Source organism: Anabrus simplex, chromosome 5, assembly GCF_040414725.1.
Source record: "Anabrus simplex isolate iqAnaSimp1 chromosome 5, ASM4041472v1, whole genome shotgun sequence".
In the NCBI taxonomy this organism is placed as follows: Eukaryota; Metazoa; Arthropoda; class Insecta; order Orthoptera; family Tettigoniidae; genus Anabrus; species Anabrus simplex.
Window position 1 is genome coordinate 103,022,319 of NC_090269.1, and position 23,301 is coordinate 103,045,619.

At 38.7% G+C, this 23,301-nt stretch overlaps 1 protein-coding gene across 3 annotated transcripts in view; it reads right to left on the minus strand.

Moving 5' to 3' along the window:
• Positions 1 to 808: 808 nt before the first annotated feature.
• Positions 809 to 23,301, minus strand: part of Orc4 (origin recognition complex subunit 4) — a 47,579-nt gene continuing 25,086 nt past the window's right edge. For all 3 annotated transcript variants that reach the window (XM_067148286.2, XM_067148283.2, XM_067148284.2), the window contains 2 exons: positions 19,429 to 19,581; positions 809 to 2,227 (listed from right to left, as the gene is read on the minus strand). In XM_067148286.2, the coding sequence (XP_067004387.2) occupies positions 2,063 to 2,227; positions 19,429 to 19,581 (318 nt within the window). In that variant the 3' untranslated portion in view covers positions 809 to 2,062. The remainder of the gene's footprint in view (positions 2,228 to 19,428; positions 19,582 to 23,301) is intronic.

Here is a 23,301-nt window from a genome sequence, read left to right on the forward strand (position 1 = left end):
TTAAAAAAAAAAAAAAAAAAACTAATGACCACAGAGTGTAGTACGGTGAGGCACATGAACTACCAACAGGGGGGTGGGGGGGTGGGTGGGGGTGTTGTTCTATGCCCACCAAAACAAAATTGTTGATAACTTTTACTAAAATTAAAAGTTTTCTTTTTTGCTGTTTGCTTTACGTCGCACCGACACAGATGTGTCTTGTGGCGACGATGGGATAGGAAAGGCCTAGGAATTGGAAGGAAGCGGCCATGGGCTTAATTAAGGTACAGCCCCGGCATTTACCTGGTGTGAAAATGGGAAACTACCGAAAACCATCTTCAGGGCTGCCGACAGTGGGGCTCGAACCCACTATCTCCCAATTACTGGATACTGGCCGCACTTAAGCGACAGCAGCTATCGAGCTCGGTAATTCAAAGTTAAAAAAAAGTTATGTGGTTAGGTAACTTGATTAAAAAGTGACAAGAGACAAAAGTTAAAAAACATAATTAAGTGGTTAGGTAACTGGATTAAAAAGAGACAATAACTTGCCCTATAAACAAAAAAACATGACTAAACCGTAAACAATTGACATGGTAGGTACAAAATAGTGCCCACTTTGTTGGTATTGCTAGGGATAAGCCTATTAATCTTGTCAACACCGGCTGTTAGTGTGACTTTCCTTACGACAAGGTCTGAAGTACAGCTCTTTTTCCAGGTGATAGGGTGGTGTTCTGGTCAGGTTTCAGTGGATATTAAGGACAGTTGGAACACCAAAAATTGAAATCTTTAGATTTTCATCTCACAAGGAATAAAATTTTCTGATTAAATTTGCATATCATTTATTAAGAAAATCATTCTAAGAACACTCTTTTGTTGTTTGCTATCTTATGTAATTTATAATTAAAATTAATATTTCTTGACAACCTTCTCTTGAAACATACACATTTCGAAAATCAAGAGACAGAGAAGGCTTTGGTTTCCACTGATTTGCAGACATAACTTCATTATTTACATTTGTAGCATTATCTTAAAAATACGGCAGTCTAGAGGTGCTTGGTTTGTAATTCAGTACTTCATTGTACTTTACATAATGTGGGACCACTTAATCAAAATCATAGCAAGGATTCTCAGAGTGAGCCTGATGGAACGTGGAGAACCACCGGATCAAGTGGTCCCATGCCATAAACTGGTTCGATTTGCTTTGGTTGTATGACATCTCTTGGAGATTCTTTATTTATGTCCCTAATCTTAACTGTGAAATATTATTTAAGAACAAGCATGGGTATTCCTGTTATATAGGCACATCAGTTCCTTTATTATTTTATGCATATCTCATTGCAGGGATTTTATTAATTAATTACTAGTAATTAGCTTATGACAGAAACAGGACAAGTAAAAATTTAATATGGCAAGAGCAAGTAAAATATGCATTTTGCATTAAAAAGTTAAAATATGCATCCTCCATTCCCAGAAAATACATTTATATGCACTATTAAACACCAGTCAAATTGCCTGTGAAGGCGTGGCTTACAAGGTATATCATTACAGCATAAATTTAAATATAAAACAAGGAATATGCATTTTCGATACAAATCCAGGCTCTCATTAAGATTCATGTAAAAATATTGAATTCTCATTGGATTATAAAAAATCTATTATCTCACGATAACATACTTTACAGCTCTAGAAAAATAAATATAAATCTCCAGTTTTGACTCAAGTTATTGCAGTCTTCAAGAGACCATTAAATGGAGCCACCACTATATTATGTACATTCTAAGTGCACTTAGTCAATAATTTTGCTTTAAAAGAAATTTGGATTCCATAGGACATAAAACAGTACTACAGTTGAACAACTGAAGTATCTGATTAATATTTTCACAGTCCTGAACACTTATGATAAACTCATACTGATACAGATATACTGTAGTTTCTTCCAAAATGTAAGCCAAAGGTCTTTGCAAAACATCAAGATTTTATGGAGTATGTCCAATTTCATTATCCTGCCTCATTTGAACGACAATTTATAGGTTTTGTGTGAAGTTCTTGGCAACTATTCAAGTACTATTTTACAACAAATAGACTGTTACTGCAGACTACTAAAAGCCCACTGTTCCACTTCTGTTGGTAGATTCTGATATTCCTTGACAGCAGTGTTCACTTGTTCACTAAGAGGCAGAAAATGGTGCATCTGATGCTCCTTTTGGACATGTCTACTGCACCCTTTAACAGGTATGATGAGCTCCAAATTCTGCAGACAATTGAAACAGTAACAAATGTATCTGTTATCATTTCTAGTTTATTAGGCAAGTAGGCAATTTGACTTATTTAGAAAGTGTTATCTTTTGTCTGTTCCCGTAGCTGACAAAATTCTCTACAGATGGTGAATATTATGCAAAATTAAAAACACACATTTCAATTGAAAATCAAATTTGGCATATTCAGGTGCAATAACAAGTAAGGTCCAAGAAATATCTTAGTAGAATTCAGATTTTTTTGTTGGCAGTTTTACATTGTACTAATATTTACAGGGTTTCAAGCCATATGTGGACAGGAACATTGAGAGGAAACCATAATAGGATCAAGACATATATATATAGAGAGAAAAACACAACAAGAACACTTTACAGGACGAACACAAAGACAGGTCAGTGTGGAAAGAGGGAGCAACAAAAAGAGGAGACAAGGACAAATATGTAAATGCGAAAGGGGAAGGACAGTCTCCACATCTTCAAACAGCCAGGTTCAGTGGCTCAGACTGTTGAAGCACTGGCCTTCTGACTCCAACTTGGCAGGTTCGATTCTGGCTCAGTCCGGTGGTATTTGAAGGTGCACAAATACATCAGCCTCATGTTGGTAGATTAACTGGCAGGTAAAAGAACTCCTGGAGGACTAAATTCTGGCATCTCAGTGTCTCCGAAAACCATGACAGTAGTTAGTGGGACGTAAAGCTAATAACATTATCACATCTTCAAACAGACAGGCTCTCTCCTCATTAATCCCAATTCTTCTACAGCCATTTCTTCTCAATCTCTGACGTGTTTGTTTCTGTTTCCAAGATACATCAGGAGGGCAGGCATCAACACTCATTTAGGGACCATCTTGACAGATCTTCATCCTTGATGCTGGAAGTGTAGGATAATAAGAATGCTGGATAAGAACAGGAAAAGGGGAGAAAACATGATAATGATAAATACAGGTGGTTAAAGATCAGGAACACAGGACAAACATGAAAGGAGAAAAGGATATAAGTAGCCTACTGGAAATAAACCAACAGGTGTCAAATCAAGACTTATACACTGAGTGGCCAAAAGTCATGGGAAGACACTGAATGTGATGTTAACAACAAGTTGCTCCTCTGCGAGCCCTCAAAACGGCAGCAATACGGTTGAACAAGGCGTTGGAATCGTTCTCGAGGGATCTGGACCCATGAATCTTGCACTGCTACCCACAATTGGTCTTGTGTAGTTGGTGCAGGGTTCATGGAGCGTACACCAGCATTGACAGCATCCCATAAATGCTCGACTGGATTAAGATCAGGGGATCTGCAGGGCCAATCCACAGTCGTAACTTCACTGGAGTGCTCTTCCAACCACCTGCATGCCACCACAGAGTGGTGACTTGGCGCACTGTCCTGTTGAAACACTGCATCTCCATCAGGGTACTCTAGGGCTAGAAAGGGATGCAGATAGTCTGAAAGAATGTCCATATAATGTGCACGCTCCCTGCAGCCGGACAATGGGGCCTAACTGTGACCATAAGAATTTACAATGTTAATTAAGGATAAAGGTTTCCACCTGTTCAATACATTAACATAGTGACTAAATTAAAATATCACATATTTATTATTATCATTATGGTACCGGTTTCGGCACCTCCCGTGCCATCATCAGCCAAGGAAAACTTGCAAGGTTATTTGGTAATTACATGAAATATTTTTACAGTATAAAAACATATACAGCGCATGCTACCCTATGTTGTGAAATTTTACAATTTTTTTTTTTTTTTTTGGTAGTTGCTTCATGTTGCACCGACACAGATAGGTCTTATGGCGACGATGGGACAGGGAAGGTCTAGGAGTGGGAAGGAAGCGGCCATGGCCTTTATTAAGGTACAGCCCCAGCATTTGCCTGGTGTGAAAATGGGAAACCACGGAAAACCATCTTCAAGGCTGCCGACAGTAGGGTTCGAACCTGCTATCTCCCGAATACTGGATACTGGCCGCACTTAAGTGACTGCAGCTATCGAGCTCGGTACAATTATGTATATACATTAAAATCTATGTGATTAATTAATAAAGACCAATTAATCTTTGTGGGATGTTAGACACGTCATAAAACGCAACACTTTCTTGTATGTCAAAACATTTTTTACAGCTAATATATACGTGAATGGCCTTGAAAAGTACAAAGTGTTCCTTTAAAAATGTTTTTTCTTCTGTCCTTAGACACTTTCTAACGTACTGAACTAACTACTGATTTCTAGAACATTGTTCCTTTTTTATGTGATTAATATGAACAATTATTAAGTATTCTAAAGTGAAACAGTTCCTCATAACATGCAATCCTGAAATTTCTATAATCTACAGATTTTATCTATTAAAATGTCACAGTTTTTGTGTAGCTATTCTAAGACATCTTATTCTTGATATGCTTTAGGCGTAAGCTCTGCATTTTAGTGTTGTTTGAAAATTAATGTACGGCTGGGGCCGTGCGTTGATAGACGAGATCTTGAGAATTTCAATTATCAGGTGGATTTTTACAAGTTAATAGCGATCTCGAGCCAACACGGACCTAAAAATAGAGAACAAATTTATAAACTTTACGTTAGCATTCCGAATTTAGAGAAAGCACTTTGTGAAAAGAAAAGAGTATTAAGGAATGAAACTCACCTCTAATGCGAAGTGGCCAAGCATAGTGTATGTGAGGAACTGGAATGCAAAGTGTCAAGTGACAACCTGCATGCATCAGCTGTTAGGCGGAGCGTGTTAGGTAGGGGGAGGGGAAGTTGCAGCAGCAGGAGAATGTAGGTCAGGAGGGCGTGGATTCTGCTGGGGGTAGTAAGCTGGCGTGTTGCATATTGAGAATGCCGCCCAGACCAGAACTGAGCAAATAATCATGATACCAATGGTTCCGTGACTGGAAATGACCAGCGAACAGGTCATGAACTGGAGATGGGCCTCCTAGGCCATAGAAAACAAGCATACGAGGCTAGTCTACATACAATACAAATCAAGAAATATTAAAAAGTTTTATTTTAAAAATCAGGAGAAAAGGATAATGACTCGAAATAGAAAGGGCGAACATATAAATGTACATATATGGTTCTTACTTTCATCAGACTTTGTTTTCATGTCACCTTTACCAAGACCATATTCATATGGTGAGGGCCTACTCATAAAACAATAGCTTTACTTACATAGTAGTTGTGTATTGCTTTCATTTCAATACAACAATAACCCACGACTTGGATTATAAATCCCAAAAAAGGGAGTAAATCTTTCCAACAGATATTTATCACATATATAAAATCCAACTCAAATGTTACCTCTCACACACAATAAGACCTATTTAAAAAAAAAGAAATCAATGAATAGTTAGATAATGATGTTTAAAGCCAATCACGGAAAGATAATTAGTGAGCCAAGTATTAAGCATGCACAGAGTGCATGAAAATAAAAGGGAACAAGAATTAAGACAAACATGCTCGCCATCTTTTATTTCAAATAAAAAAGAGGTGGTTAGGGAAAAAAGGGGCGCATCACACCTGCAATAAGGAGGAAATAAAGATAAAAATCTAGGGAAAACCCACAGTATATACGCCCCATTAAACTACTCGTTTACACACACTCACGCATTTGCACATATGCCAAAAGAGCCATGACCGAAGGAAAACTGGTGGTCACGCACATTCACCTACGGCCACAAACAAGAGAAATTCACAAGTCAAATGCTCAAATGAATAGATTCAAAAGGCGTACGGTATATGTAAATATTGGCATTCCTTCCCTTACAAAATAGGAGTAGCAATCACATAAAATTACCTTCAAACTTCAACTGTGTCTATCCCATACAATGCTAGTAAAGCCCAGCACTGACATGGATTATGAATGACAGAGAAAGGGAAAATCAACACAAGGAACACACATGTACAATAAATGTGTGAACCACACAGTTGTAGCATAAAACATTGATTACATATAGGACATGTACCAATACATATGTAGATTAATAAGGTGCATATCAAACACAATCCAATAACTCAAAAACAAATCAACCATCACGAAGGCGATACATTTTGCTATCAAGAGATCAAGAAATATAGAGATAAATAGACAACACCCAGAAGAAAAATGTAGCGAGCACAAATAATAAAAGTAACAGAAACATACAAGGGAACTGGCAGCAGAAGGAAAATCAAATACCTAAATTATAGGTTCTATTGCTATTTGTTTCTTTTTTTAACATCGCACCGACACAGATAAGTCTTATGGCGATGATGGGATAGGAAAGGCCTAGGAATGGGGAGGAAGCGGCAGTGGCCTTAATTAAGGTACCGCCTGGTGTGAAAATGGGAAACAACGGAAAACTATCTTCAGGACTGCTGACAGTGGGGTTCAAACCCACTATCTCCTGGATGCAAGCTGCATGCTGCTATCTGCACAGCCAACTCATCCAGTAATTATAGGTTCAAAGGATACCATTACCTTGAGTGTCCCAAAGATAAGAAAAAAGATTAATGTCTCGAAGGTGCGAGAGGTAACACCAGCATCTTTTAAAGCATTTAAAAACGTGTTTATAAGTCAAAAACGCAGTGCCAAAACGTATCGGGTCCATTTTTCAATAAGTTATCAACAAGAGCTTTTTGTCAAGGAGAAAAATTACATATCTGGTGGAAAGAAAAACTTTCCTCGGCTGATGTGGCGCAAGGACACCACCTACCGGTATACGGAGAAGTGAGGATGTCATCTTAAGTCGTGAAGCCAGAGAGGCCATCACTGAACAACATAGCAAGACGAAGACTAAATTGACAACAGCAGGAGTCATATTCATAGAATGAAGCCATCAGTTATGGCTCAGCAGGTGGTAACATTCTCCCAAAGATATTGAAGATCCACCCTCGACAATGTTGACCTCGGAAACCCGAATTCGCGTGTAATTTCCACAATGCTATGATCCATGCACTGTGTGCCGATGATTACCCCACATTCAAAGTCAGTTAACTCACTAAGTGTTGCCATCTTCTCGACACTAGTGTCTGTGACAGGCTGCTCAGCTACATTGCAGCTAGCCGGAATGTTCAGGTGTCATGCACAGTGCATTTTCTAAAGAGATACCCCTTCCTGTGACTTTTTATTTTTTTAAAATAATGGTATTTGTTTTACGTCGCACTGACGGCTTTTACGGTTTTCAGAGGCGCTGAGGTGCCGGAATGTAGTCCCGTAGGAGTTCTTTTACGTGTCGGTAAATCTACCGACATGAGGCTAACGTATTTGAGCACCTTCAAATACCACCGGACTGAGCCAGGATCGAACCTGCCAAGTTGGGGCCAGAAGGCCAGTGCCTTAACTGTCTGACTCACTCACTCAGCCCGGCATCCCGTGACTTTTGGCCACTCAGTGTATATAGAGAGAGAGGAACAAGAAAAGGATCCACATAATAAGACAAACATAATGGCAGCTCTGTGTGGGAAGAGGGAACAACAGAAAGAGGAAAACAAGGACAAAATTATGACAACACAAAAGGCCAAGAACAAATTCCACATCTTCATACACTGCTGTCTTCAAACTGATAGTCTCAGTTCTACATCTATCTCTTCTGAGATCCCAACAAGTTCATTTCTGCTTGCCAGCTTCATCAAGATGGCAGGCATCAACGCTCATTGGGGGGCCATCTTGAAGCATCCTCAAACTTGATGCAGGAAGTATAGGATAATAAGAATTTTTTTTTTTTTGCTAGGGGCTTTACGTCGCACCGACACAGATAGGTCTTATGGCGACGATGGGATAGGAAAGGCCTAGGAGTTGGAAGGAAGCGGCCGTGGCCTTAACCCGGCAACGCCGTGTGGTACCATATGGTACCAGTGCGCCTTACTTCAGATTTTCTCATGCTGATCATTACTCGCAACGTAAATATGACAACTCCGCTTTTGATTGTCAAGGTGATACTCCCTACAATGTCTGAAATCAATATAGGGTTTTATTTTGAGTGTTTGTTTGCGAGAACAACTGCTTGGAATTTGAGACCGTGTTGAGAGGAATAAAAATGACTGCCCATCCACGGTAAGTTGCTTTAATTTATTTATAAATTTTCACAATACAATTTTCATCGCGTGGTTTATTATCTTGAAATATCAGTCCATGATTTGAAATAACAAGCAATTGGTCAGCATTTCTGTGTTAGCTGTTATGACACTATTTAATCTGTTGGTACCGTATGGTACTGTACGGCGCTTACCGTACCTCTCTGTTCCTTTTCTCCTCCATGGCTCTAAGGGCGATTTTAAAGAAACAATTCATACTGTAGTTGCCAATAATGATTTATATGTGACATTAAATTGTATAATTGTGGATTTTACTAGAAAATGTCCACGTTATAACACACGTGGCGAGCGCGATATATCGCGTCCAATGATACGTGAACTTCATTCGAGTGGTTTGACGCTTGAAGAGGTGCTACATGTTATTGAAGAAGAGGATACTGATGCTGAAGCCATATACATTGAACCGCCGGAATGTAATGTATTATCTGATGAAGATCCAGCTGAGGAAAAGGAAGGGAGTCTCGCAGATAACCTTACTGGAGGTGAACTCCGAGCATCAGCTGAAGTAGTGCTGAGCGAGTAAATTCCGCACAGGAGTAGAGAATCCATGTCCAATAATGATTAATAGCCCGCGAAAAGAGAAAATCATCACCTCGTACAAGAGCTGTCCGGATGGCGGATAACCTAGTTCCCACAACAATCCATTACCCTAGTGCTAAATGTTCCACTTTTCGAAATATGATGCTGCCCGAAATATTTTGAGTTTAATTTTAACGATGAAATTATGAATTTCTTGTGCTCTGAAGCGAGCAACAATGCGCTTTTTAAATATGAAGAACATCCTAAAGTAACCCCCGAAGAAAAGAAATGAAAGTATTCGTCATGACTTTACTTCTCAGTGGCTATGTGCAAGTGCCACCATCAGAACTAGGAAGGTGCAAGGTATGTAACACTATATATATGGGTGGTATTTTGAAGAGAAATAAATACAGTTGTTCACGCTTCTTTTCTTTATAGAGTATCTGACACTGAGATTCAATGACCTACATCACTATATTGTTCCAACAAACCAACGCCGGCGCTGCGCGGCAGCAGGATTCGAATCCTGCGGCCGCAAAGAACACGCCCAGTGTAGTGTGGGCGTCTGTGTAAACTACTTTTTGCCAGTCTGAACTAGTGAAAAGTGGGAATAGGTTATTAAAACCTGAAGTCTATAACAGTATCATTCCAATTTCCTAAAGATATGTCTCGTCTGAGCTAGTATTATTTTTCGGAATTCCCAAAGGGATGTCACAAATGAACCTATAGGCACCGTGCAGATAGATCGAAATGCTACTACTAGCGCTACATAGTGGCCCGTTCTGAAACAAGAGGTGAGGTGTAGTGCGAGAGTCTCATTACAACATGCGTGACATTCAAACAAATTGCGGGTTTAAAGCGATTCAATTCGGGGATCTAAGTGAATCATCATGCAATAAAGGAAGAAACCTTGTTGTCAGTGGCCACGTGAACGGCGTTGAAGAGTTAATTTCGAATGGTTTCGGATACATCACAGGAAAAGTCACCCGGCAAACGTCTGGCAATTTGCCGCCTTATATCGTGAAACTTGAGGTAGGCAAGGTGTAGTTAGGTAACAATTTATAAAGTTTATTTAGTAAGGATTACTTAATGCATGTTTGCTAAGTTGTACGCATTTTTATTTTGTGTTCAGGTTGACCAGAATCGTAATGTCTCTACCAGCGAATGTTCCTGTCCTGCCGGCGCCAGAGGAACTTGCAAACACGTGGCTGTGGTAGTGTATTATATAAATAATGAAAGTGTTGTTTCCAAAACAGACTGTCCGCAACAATGGGGAAAACCGAGCCCGAAAACAATGTCAATAGAAAAATATAGAAAAGGCAAACGCGTAGAAGAACTGTTCGGTAAAAAGACTTTGAGGACATCTCTTCCCCCCTTCGAATTAACTGAGAATATTTTAAAACACATCCCTTGCAGTCTTCGTACAATGCTTCGAGCAGAAGCAAGTACTGAAATCGAACAATCGTGCAGGGCCGTAGTCATCTCATTGATAGGGTAGTGAATGATGTGGAGAGAGAAGAATGTGAGGAAATTGTGACACAGCTATTACATTTACAAGTCTCTAACGATGTGCGCTTGTCAGACAAATACACCTTTCGCACTGTGAGTGACGAAATGTTTTTTCCAGCAAAGTGCAGGTTGATACAGATCATATAATTAAAATCTCCCTCGATACTCTATTCAGGAAGCCCTCGGTGGTTTCAAGAAAGAAAGATAAGAATATCTGCTAGCACGAAAGCACATCGGATCAAAACTAGGCGACATAACTTTGATACTTTAGCTCTCGCATTTGTAACTGAATCTCCAATTGGGGGAGCTGCTTTGAACAATCTTTCTTACGGAAGTGAAATGGAAAGTGAAGCAATAGAATGCTATGGAAGTTCATTGGTGTTCGTGTTATTCGATGTGGGTTAATAATCCACAAGAAACAACCTTGGATTTGTGCATCTCCAGATAGCATAGTTCTCGGAGGAAATGTAGCTGACAGAGTGTTAGAAGTTAAGTGTCCATCTTCGTGTAAAGATTAACCAATAGTAGATGAGTCAGGAAATGTGCGAGTACGTTATCTTTACTTTGACGAGCAAAATAACATACAGTTAAAGACAAGTCATATGTATTACACACAAATACAAATACTGATGTACATAACTGGCTTCGAAAAATGTGATCTATATGTACATAGCAAAGCAAACGGTTGACAATACCTATTTATCAGGACAATAAGTATGTCGAGGATTGTCTCACCAAATTGACAAAGTTCTATTTCAATAATTACTTGCCAAACATTAGCGGTATTCCTAATAATAATAATGGTAAAAATAATTAAGTATTTATTTGTCAATTCTTGTTTCTTGAACGTTGAACAGATCAAAATGTAAATAAAGAATATATAAAACAAACTGATGGTAGAACAATTCTTAAACTATTATTTAATTATTGGAGGTTGCAAATTCGTTAACATGCAACACATATGCACGATGTCATCCACGTGTGGAAAAAGTTCTGTTGGCAATTTCTGTAATATATTGTATATTTTAATTCTTTGAATACACCTTTCTACGTGAATTCTAACACTCGCAATATTGTAAGTACTCTCAACTTCCTCAGCTGTTAATCTCCCGTCATGTAAGAACAGTGGTGTCGCGGTTACGACACCGCAGCCAGGTAAGTTAGTTCTGATGCCAGGAAATCCTTTATCAGCCACGAACTCATCGCCAGGTTGAAGGAAAGTTAATAAACCACTGTTGGTTGTTATGAATGAGTCGCTAGCTCTTCCACCGTAACATTTAGACTTAAAGGCGATCATACCACTAGGCGTGATTGCAATTAAAACTTTTGCAGTGTAGCAACTCTTGTATTGAGTATAGAAATACACTCTCTGATCTACTTGGGGAGGCTGTTTAACCCTAAATTCCGTGCAGTCAATAATGACTCAACAATTACCGTAATTTCTCTTAAATGCTGGAGGCATTGTTTCTTGAACACTTTCCTTACTAGGCCAGAATATGAAATGTTTCGTACGCAGTGTCAGTTGCATAACCACGGTCGTATAAATACGTGAAATTGTTGTCCTGTGAACACCGAACAGCACTCTTAAAGTAGAATAGGACAGTCCGGTTTTCATTTTCACTAGGAATAACAGTAATCTGGTTTCTTCACATAATTTCGAAACGTTACAGTTTGGTAATAACGCAAGCAGCAAGGCAAAGACGTTGAAGTTCACACCTGTTAAATCACGCATTTGTGTATTGTTCCTTTTGGAAACCTGGACCCTGATCGTCTTCCGTTCCGCACATTTTATCACGTTTCGTAATGACCCCTCCCAGACTGAAATTAAGTGGAATAGGACAGTGTATTTACGTCGTTTTCATTTATTGAACAAGAAAACATGAAGTCTGAACAATGAAAATCACATGCCTCTGTTCCCACGGATGCGTCTTTGGTTATGTTACTTGGGCAAACTGTTCTCGAAAATTTTCCGTCTGATTCTTCCTTTTCTAATCGCTTGAGTTGTCTGTGAAAGCGCTGTAAGCTGGGTCGCAGCGACACATTCCTCTTCTTGTATTCATCCGGAAATATTGTCGGAACATAGGCTGGACTTAGTGGGTGTCCAGATCTTCTGTTTCCGACGAAATGTGCACTACATATTCTTGAATAAGTCGTAGGTTGCCAAAGTGATCCATCAGTGCTAAAAATTAAAACCAAAATGAAATTAAATCGGATCAATTGAACTTATTGCAAACATGTGCAGTACGCATGTGTAGACCTACTTACTTCGTTCGGTTAACTACTTGTATCCATCGCCTCCTTCGGTACACTTCTATCGCTCGTTTTGGAAAACAATAAAATTTTACTTCACTTCCTGTATTTGCGTAAGTACTGGAACATCCGACAACACAACGATTGCGTTTACTTGATCTCCTTTTCTCTGCCATTTTCATCGGAGTAACTACACGCTCACTCATAACAGAACAGCTACTGCGAGCCTGGAGTCTGCCTCACTTGTTGTTCTCCGCCCGGCCGCTAGAGCGACACGCACGGTGCCTATAAACACCGTTTTTTTCTTTAATTTATTACTAGGTAATTTGTAAGCGATATTCTGTGACAATATTAAGCATAAAATTTTATGGTATTCGAAGGAGGTAACAATTTCTACGTTTCACCCAAAAGGTATGTCAAGCGCCGTGCGGTACCATACGGTACCAGGCCCTCATTTAGAAACCAATCATCCAATTTTTAGAAAAATGACTTTTAAGTGATCTATAGGATGTGAATGCTGGGAATATTAAACAAAAATTTTCAAAAAAGAAAATTGAGAACTCCGGCGTTCCCGGGTTAATTAAGGTACAGCCCCAGCATTTGCCTGGTGTGATTAATGGGAAACCACGGAAAACCATCTTCAGGGCTGCCGATAATGGAATTCGAACCTACTATCTCCCAGATGCAAGCTCACAGCCGCGCGCCTCTACGCGCACGGCCAACTCGCCCGGTAGAATAACAAGAAAAATGGAAAAGTTTCCTCCCTTTTCTTGTACTTACCTGGCATTCCTATTATCCTACACTTCCTGCATCAAGGCTGAGGTTCCGTCAAGAAGTCCCCTCAACAAGTGTTGAAGCCTGCCTTCCTGCTAAAGCTAGGAAGGAGAAACGAGCTCGTCGTGGTCTGAGAAGAGATGGATGTATAAGAACTGGGACTGATGAGGAGAAAGCTGATCTAATTGAAGACAGCAGTGTATGAAGATGATGAGACTGTCCTTGTCTTTCTGTTGCTCCCTCCTCCCACACTAAACTGCCATTATGTTCGTCCAATTGTGTTCCTTTTCTTGTTTCTCTCTCCCTATACAGGGTGGTCTTATAAAAAATTTGAAAGAAATAATTCAGTATCTTGCACCATTGTTATTTTATCAGCTGATGAACTTAGCCAACCAAATCGCTTCGCGGGTGAATTCAAATGGGCTTTGGGCAGCGGTGCTGCAAAATCTGTACGTGACTTTGGAGCGGCTCGAGAGCCTTGCTGAGAAGTCAGCATCAAACACAAACATACTGTTGGTTCCAGCCATTGTCACCGTAGCGAAGTTACTTTGGCGCTTGGAGGTCTGTATTCAAACCTCTCCCCTGCCGAAGTTCTATTCTTCGACTGGTGCTCTCATGCCGGTCTTAAGTCGCATGCAGATTTAGCAACACCACCTTGCAAAGCCCATTTGAATTTGCCCGCAAAGTGATCTAATTGGCTAACTTCAGCAGCTGATACAATGACAACATTTTTTTCAAATTCTTTATCAGTATGACCAATCCTCTAACGCTTATATATACCTGGTTCACGTTGTTTCTGTACACCTTGTATATGTTTTAAATAAAACTAGTCTATTTTTATTGTTTACCTACCTATTCAATACAATACAATATTAAAAATTAGGACTTTGTCCTTATTAAATTGTCAACATGAAAATTAATATATTAGATGGTACATAAGCAGACCTGGCCAACAGCTGGAAACTGTAGATGATGATGATGATTTATTTATTTATTTTGTGTCAGAGTGTTGAAAAAACTTAAAATATAAATAAGGTATTGTATACAAACAAAACAAAGTACATTTTATGTCACAAAACATGTTTCACACAATGTCTGGCCAGAAATGGGCAACAAAAATTCCCTCTTCAGTGGCTTGAATTAAGTCTTGAAGCGTACAACGAACAGGACAGGACTGACAGTCATACAGGTGTTGGGTAGTTTGTTGTTCTCCACAATCGCATAAGTCTGACTGATCTTTCAAATAACACCATTTTTTTTAGGTTATCCTTGGATTTACCTACTCCACTCCTCAAATGATTCAGTGCCTTCCAGGTTGTCCATTCCAAATGATAACCAGGGGGTGGAGATTCAGAAGGCACCATCAAATCAGAAAGATGCTCCATTTTTGCTCGCCACATATCACAACGTGGTGTTCTTGTTGGTTTATCCAGAAGAGCCTTGGAGACATTGAGGAAACTTTTCCTGGACTTCAGTCTTCTGGGTGGAGGTTGATGTCCAAATAATGGGTGGTTGCTTGTGAGATCCACCTTCGACCCCTCTTGCCTTGAAAACACTTCTCGCCGAATGTCTGGAGGAGAAATACCAGCCAAGCAGTAGAGTTCGTCAGTGAGAGTAGGTTTCAGAAACCCAGTTACTATTCTACATGTTTCATTAAGGGCTGCATCCACCTGCTTCATATGGGCTGACCTGAACCAGACAGGACATGCATACTCAGCTGCAAAGAAACTCAGAGCAAGAGCTGAGGTTCTTAATAAAGTTGGATGGGCTCCCCATTTGCTTGAGCCAAGTTTACGGAGGATGTTATTTCGGGCTGAGACTTTCTGTCCAGAGTTAACACAGTGTTTCTTGTATACTAAGGTCCGGTCTAAGGTGACACCCAGGTTCCTTGGTGTAAAACAATGCTGATGATGATGGTACATGTTTTGCCAATCAATAGTAGGCATCATCAGCCATAGTATCACCTTAGGAATAAATCAGGTACCTGATTGGAAATTACTTATGAATGCTATTGATATATAACTATGTCTTGTAAAATGGATGAGAGGTCATTATACAACTATTACAATATAAGCTGTGGTATACTATTGGCTTAACAATGATTCTAGCAATAATTGAGTCTAAAAACCATAACAATTATTTGAGAAATTATTATATAAGGTGGTTGATTCTTGATATTAAAGGTTATTACAATATGGTTAAAAATCGGAAAGCATACTCCAATTAATTGTCAAATGGCATGTTGTTAAAAACTAGAGCAATGGTGAACAGTAAAATTTCATCTGGTGACAGTCGTCGTTTCTTGAAGTTGATATGTATTAATTTTGCATTTATGTGCATATAAATTTGAAGAATTTTCATATGGCGTAGTTCATTCTGAGATAGTTGAATACTGGATGCTGCAGGCCATATTAAAGTTTGTTCTAGACGTCATTGGGCCATATTCTTTGATTTGGTGTTTATGTGAAGGGTTTGGAATTGGTGTAGCTCTTTGCTGCTGGACGTGTTGGAGTAAGCGTGCTAGTCAAAAAGGGAACGTTTAATATCAAGAATGAACCACCTTATATCATAATTTCTCAAATAATTGTTATGTTTTTAGACTAAATACGGTGAGCTAATGAAGACTATGTGGATCAAATGTAAAATGAACAAACGCCAGAATGTAAAGTGAGGCTTATCGTGGTCCCTAGTTGGCCGATTAGCAAAGTTGAATGAATAGTTATAATATTTTGTGTGGCTATTGCCAGACTGGTGCAGCCCTTATAAGGGAGACCCTCTGGCAAGGGTGGATGGCATCTATTTATATGAGAAACTGTGTGTTAATGTGGCAGAGGTCAGTGGTGTAAGTTGCAGGAATATTGGGACAGTGCGAACACCCAGTCTCCAAGCATCTTTTTATTCCTTTATTTTCTCTTTCATTTTCCAGACATCATCATCATAATCGATTCTCCACTCTAGCAGGCTGGGTGTGAGAAAGAACAAGCCCCCTCACAAGGTTTGTTCTATTATTGTTGAAAGCAATCCCTCAATTTTCTCTTCTGCTGACTTGCTATGCCTAACACAGTGGAGGGTTTTTCTATCAGGGTGAACTCCCTTAGCCTTCAGTAATCCCCTACTCCATCTACAAGGCAGCAGACTGAATACTGGAATGCCTCATCCGCCAACTGTGCCATTCCCAAAATTTCCTTCTCAGCCGAAGCTGCCATTAAGGACTTTACCCTAAGCATAGCAGGGGACCCTTACCAGGTGCTATCAGTTGGTCCGAAGATTTTTTAAAGAGATTATGACAGGCAGAGCCTGGCTTCCCAATACTGGGCCCAGGGGCCTGTTACACGAACAAACTTTTCAACTTTGCACTTTTCAATTCTTGCAAAGTGCAAAGTTTTTCTGTTCCAACATGATCTAGGTTTTACTTTCCAATTTCTTTGTAAAGTGAATAGTCTTTGCGAATGAGTGACCTGATCAAGTTTATTCCATGGGCAAACTGTATAATAGTCCATGATTTTTGTACTGGGAGGTACACCTCAACCCTGCTCATTCAAAAGAAGCGCCTTAATGAATTCTTCTATCGACCAAAAGGTGAAATTGCTACTAAAGGAAGTTGGAACATTAATCAGAAGATGTCACTACTGAAGTACTGAGTAACTGTGTTATTATGAAGTTGCCTAAACTGACTGGATTTAGTTGCTTTGTGTTTGTTTATTTCAAGAAGTTTGAAAATTTCTCCATAGATGGCAGTACAAAAACTAAGGTCACGCACTCTGGTGCAAGGAAGAACTATTTGTTAGTGAAAGAAATTTTGTGTTTATGGGTTTTCTCAAGTAAATCAACTTGCATTAAAAAAAAAATCAAGGTTTGCGACACTTCTCTCTCATTCCACAGTTTTGAATGTGACCAATCACTAATTTTCTGTACTTATTTTTCAGTCTATCACAGGCTTCTTCTTGGTTTTTTGGGTGTAACTTTTGAATTTACCAATAAAATTGAGAGGGTGTGTCCGGACTAGCCCAAAATGCTCTCGAACCTCCCCTTCGGGTATATAAGCTGAGGCTTTTCTGGCTACCTTGTCTATTGATCATCGTCTTTCTGAGTATGTGTGTTAAGGCAGGAGGTGGGGCGCCTCATTCTTCGGCAGGCAGAACAACAGCCAGGTAATGGCCACGTAAATTCTATCTTTCTTGCTGTCTCCACAAATTTATCCAAGGGGAAGGTCCGAATTTCTAACTATGTAACCAACCTTTTCTAAAATTTAACATTTTGTTCGGCTAGTGTAAAAATTTCATAAAATCTTTAACTGAAATTCGGGGATAGAGAATGCGTTACCCTCTCAAGTTCCCCTTCACTTGGTTTGAGGTGACTACGACTTTGTAACTGCTTTTCTTCTTTTCCGTAATGCATGAAATTAACCTTCATTTGTGTCACCTCAGTAGCTTGGTATTAGTCCCTGTATCACTGGGCCTAGAGCCCTGTTAGGATTTTATTCTTCATTTAGGAGTGCAAGTATAGACATCCATTCATTTTTTGTCGGGCCAGTCATTTATCCTGTTATTTTTTTTTTTTTTGTTTTCACGAAGGCCCTGCAGGTTGGGTACTAGATACCCCCGTATACTAACTTTTGTCAATTGTAAATTGCGCTCAGAGAGGCCAGAGATCTTAAAATTTTGTGTAATGTTGCCTTGAGTAGGCTGCAAGAAATCGAGAGCATGTAAGCTCTTTTAGAAGTTTTTTTTTTTTTTGCTACTTTCTTTACGTCGCACCGACACAGATATGTCTTATGGCGACGATTTAGTAGTTTTTGTTATAGTGAGGGGTGCCTCTGGAAGGCTAAATATTGTAACTTTTGGAGCAAGTGCTCTTGAATTTGGGAGATTTCTATCTTTGTCTAAGCTATTCCTCTTCTGAAATTTTAAACGTATCAACTGAGGGCTCGAAGCCCAAAATTGTTAAATTCTCTATTCTGGGGTGTTCCATCCTTGTAACTGAATTGGCATTGTACCTGAGATTTCATTGTTATTTCACCTAGTGAAAATTTATTCTTTCACCTCTTTCTGCTCCACGGATAACCCCGGAACAATTTTAAAGCTTTATTTTTCACGGCGAACTTGACAGTATAATAGTGGTACCGGTAGTTTTAAAGTTTTGATCATGGGAAAGAAAGATGATTACAAGAAGCAGGCTGTGCAAGAAGTTGTCAAGGAGAAATGGGACATTATTTTTGGCAACTTTAAAAATAACCTCTCAAATGAAGACAAGCATCAATATTAACAAGAGTACCATCAACACATCCACACAGAAGGAAATTTACTACCCTTTATTAGAAATTCCGTCACTATATTATGTGGATTATCAGGCCAACATACTATGTTAGGATATATTACATTTACTATAATATCTATGACTTTGGTAACAGTTCTGCAAATAGTTGATTTTGATGTCCCATGCATTGCTGCTACACCGTCCTAACCAATGTAAGCATATAAGAATTTGTTCTTTCTCGGAAAGGGACTGACTTCTTTTTGTTGCATGTTTCAATAAATGATGGATCATTTCAAGAATATAGTCACCCTGTCTTGGGGTAACACGAAAACACTTGCGAAATTCCGTCGAATTGTGATTAAGATAATTAATCCTGTCTTTGTACATTCTCTTGTTGGATTCTTCACCACTGTCCTCACTTGATGATAACAAAAGCTCTCATCGTAACATGTCTATATCGCTAAACCACATTCTATGCCGAGAAACTAGTGCACATACTTGTTAATTAACAGATGAAAAGGGAATCGTCTCTTTGCAAGATTTGTGAAAACTTTTCACTTCATTTCTTTGCACTTTGCATAACAGGCTTGAAAAGTGAAAAGATTCAAACTAAATCTGAAAAGTGATGGTGGAACAAAATCTGAATTGAAAAGTTGTAAATTTCATTAGTGGAACAGGCCCCAAACAGGCCCCAGGTTGGTGGTCCAGACAAAAGTGACAAATCAAGATCTTACTGCATAATACTTTTAAACAGGCATACTACTTGCATTCTGCATTATCTTAAGCTATAGCAAGTCTTATTAGTGGGTCTGTTGTACTTACTTTGATGTGTTCATATGCCTTGAGAATGACGCTTCGATCGACAATGTTGACAGATGAGTTCTGACTAACAAATTTGAGGTACATCCTCAATACCATCTCAAAATTGAGCGGATTACCATCGTATATATCAGTATGGTGTTTCATTGCAATAATCTGGAACAGAAATTTATTAAAAACCTTATTTTAGATTTAGAAGGAATAAACTTACTTATAATTAGTGCCTGGATGTTAAAGACATGTCATCTTTTTACCAGATGGTCTTGTGCAATGCTCCAATATACATATAAACACTGTTCAATGGACTCCATTTACAAATACAGTAGAACCTCATTAATCTGGACTAACTGAGGCTCTAGTTGTCAGAATTAATGAAAGTCTAGATTAACCAAAATAACTTATGCAATGAGTCAAGGTACATAATATTTAAACACTGTTCAATAAAAAGGAACGTGTACAGTACAGTGTAGTATTTTAAATTTAAGAAATACAAAGGTTTTTTAGTATAATTCAATACAGTATTATGCCCCCCCCCCTCCGAAATACAGAATAACTAGTGCAGTATCTTTTTCCTTTGATCTGATAGAAAGGCACCTTTAAGAGATTTGCCACAGAACAAGCATGCTCTTAGATTTTTTTTTTTTTTTTTGCTATTGGCTTTACGTTGCACCGACGCAGATATGTTTTATGGCGATGATGGGACAGGAAAGGGCTAGAACTGGGAAGGAAGCGGCCGTGGCCTTAATTAAGGTACAGCCCCAGCATTTGCCTGGTGTGAAAATGGGAAACCACGGAAAACCATCTTCAGGGCTGCCGACAGTGGGGTTTGAACCTACTAACTCCCGAATACTGGCCTTAGATTTTTTGGATAAGAACTCTGATTACAGAAAAAAATATTTCACAGAGCTTTAAGAAGACTGGGATATATATAATGTGATGGATGACTCAGAAAATGATGTCGTATAGGACAATGTGATGGATGTAAATGGCGATTTTGCTGAAAAAGATATTCTGAGTAATCGTATGTCTTCTAATGAAAGCTGTGGAGAGTCAAATAAAAATATGCTAATTTTTAAGTACATAGTAGCTATGATGTAATTTTCATACACACATTTTACGTGTGATATTTAATTTTGCAATGTATGAGTCGCTAAGTTGGCCTCAAAGGTCAAGTTAATTAGTACTGCCTCAGCTTTTGGAATCGACCACAGCTTTTGTTGCAAATTACATGTTATAAACTTCACATTGGTTTGTGGTAGAATTTTAGTATGTTAAAAAAAACTAACAAGTTAAAAAACTCCACCTTTCCACCACTTTAATAATTTTTTATTATTCTCACATTAAAAGAGCATCTCAAGGGTGAATGAATTCAAATACCTAGGTGAATGGATTACAGAAAATTGTAATGAAAGGAACTCTATAACTTCAAGAATTCAGAAGACGGAAACTGCTTTCCAACTAACAAGAACCGTTACAATAAACAATGGAACAATAAGATAAGACAATGCAAAACAGTAGTTAAACTAGAAGCACTCTATGGTGCGGAAACTCTCAACCTACAACAAAAGGGATTAAAGGAACAATTAGAAATTAAAGAACCAAAAATCATGAGAAAAATTGTAGGACTAAGAATCATAAACGGAACTCATTACCCTGAACCTAATAGTGAAACATACAAGCACATTTCAAAAATTACAGATGCAATTCGAATAAAAGCAGTGAAAATGAATGATCAGACAACAAATGCACTTGTATTTGCTGATGATGTTATGCTATGGGGTGAGGCAGAAGCAGAAGTTCAAGCTAAACTAGATCTTTGGCAAGAAGAATTTGAAAGAATGGGAATGATCATCAGCCAAACTAAAACCGCCGGTTTAGTGATGAGTTGAAATCCTGAAGCAGTCCACCTGCGAGTGCAAAATGAAGAAGTGGACATTATCAATAACTTCAAATACTTAGGGAGCTTCGTTTCTTCTGACAATACCATAAACCAAGAAATAGGCAATAGAATACAAGTTGCATCAAAATTCTACCACTCCGTTCATCAATTACTTTGGGATGACTTATTTCCCCAAGCTTGCAAGTTCACGCTGTAAAAAACATATTTTGTACCAATTCTAACATACGGACTGGAAGCAGCAACACTGACTAGATCTGCACAAAGTCGCCTACAGGCCGCTGAAATGAAGTTCCTTCAGTCATGTCTCCAAAAGACAAGGAGAGACAAAATAAGGAATGAAAGTACTGTATTCGGCAACAACTTTGATTGGACAGAAGCTTGTTAGAAAACTTAGAATTAAGCAGATTATGTTGGTATGGCTATATGAGAAGGATGGCTCCAATTAGGACCCCAAAAGCATTCCTATGAAAGGAATATTGTTGGTAAGAGGCCTAGAGGGAGGCCTCGTGATAGTTGGGAAAAGCAAATTTTCAAAGACCTTGCCAAACGTGATGTAAATTGGCAGCAAAAGGTAGAACATCAGCTGTGGATGGACAGGACAAACTGAAAGAGGCTCATAAATACCCACATCCAGCTTACTGGAGCGGAAAATCGATGATGATGATGATGATGATGATGATGATGATGATGATGAATTAGAATGTGACGAATCCAATTTGCAGGGCATTTGGAACTAATGAACCCTAACAGACTTTCACATCAAATTTACAAATCTCTACAAAACAAGGCCACTAGACCAAACTGGTACAAATTATTAGAAAAAGACTTCACTGAATTAGGATCTACAAGATCGAAAGGAAATACAAAACATCATTCAAACAAGGGGATTTGAGGAACAAGAAAGAAAACCCACACGATCGGCATGGTCAGAGGACCAGAGACGTGCACAATCAGTAAAGATGAACTACTGGAAAAAAAAAAAAAGGCCAAAAAATGTTGATTCTGTCTGGACCTAGGTGACCCATTCATGAAGAAGAAAGCATTAATCTATTTGAAAACGGTACATGTTTCATTTTCTTTTGAAAACATCTTCAGCCGTGTTCATAGTTCAAGATTAAAAAACACACACACACACACAATGAAGAATTACAACTATATATAATTATATATATCCAGGAAAAGAGCGTTCAGCAGGTTACTTGCTGCGAGTGGAAAGGGAAAATTTCTTAATTCAGACAAAATGGACTATGTGTGTTTGAATTAACCCTTTCGCATTCAGCCTATATGCAGGGGATTGCTCAAAGAAGCTCAGACTAGTTTCTGTGATTTTCCAACCAAATTACAAAAAATCAACAAGTAAACAGTTTAACAGATATTAAAATAAAATACATCACACTAATACAGGAAATTATGAGCAATTCAGAAATGAATATACTATGGACATATTATTACTGGTAAAGCCAGAAAAATATATTAAACTTTGAAAATAAATTTAAAAAATAAATTTGGTTTTCAATGACAGAAATATCAAACATTATTGCGTCTTTCTTCTTTACTCTTAAACCTGAAAGAAAGAACATTTAATTCTGAATAATTTGATATCAATATGATGCGTGTGCTGCAATTCACTCATGAAGCACGGCACAAAGTTATTCACTGTACACGTAACTGTCATCGACGACAGGTCCTCGTGGTCTGATGCACGGTGAGCAGCTGTGACTGTGTCACTTCCCACATAACGGGAATCACTTTTGGCAAAAGGAGGTCCTTATTACTGTCTAAATCAACTGAAAATTCAAGGATATTGGCCTCATTCCGCCTTGAATAAGGCCTAGCCATTACAATAAAAAGATGACGCAAGCACGTGCAACAATGGAGTAATGAGAAGGAGTAAAATTATAGTTTGCGAAGTACGGCGAACACACAATATCTCTAAACTAAACTGATAGCAAGATCAAATTGTTATATTATAAGCC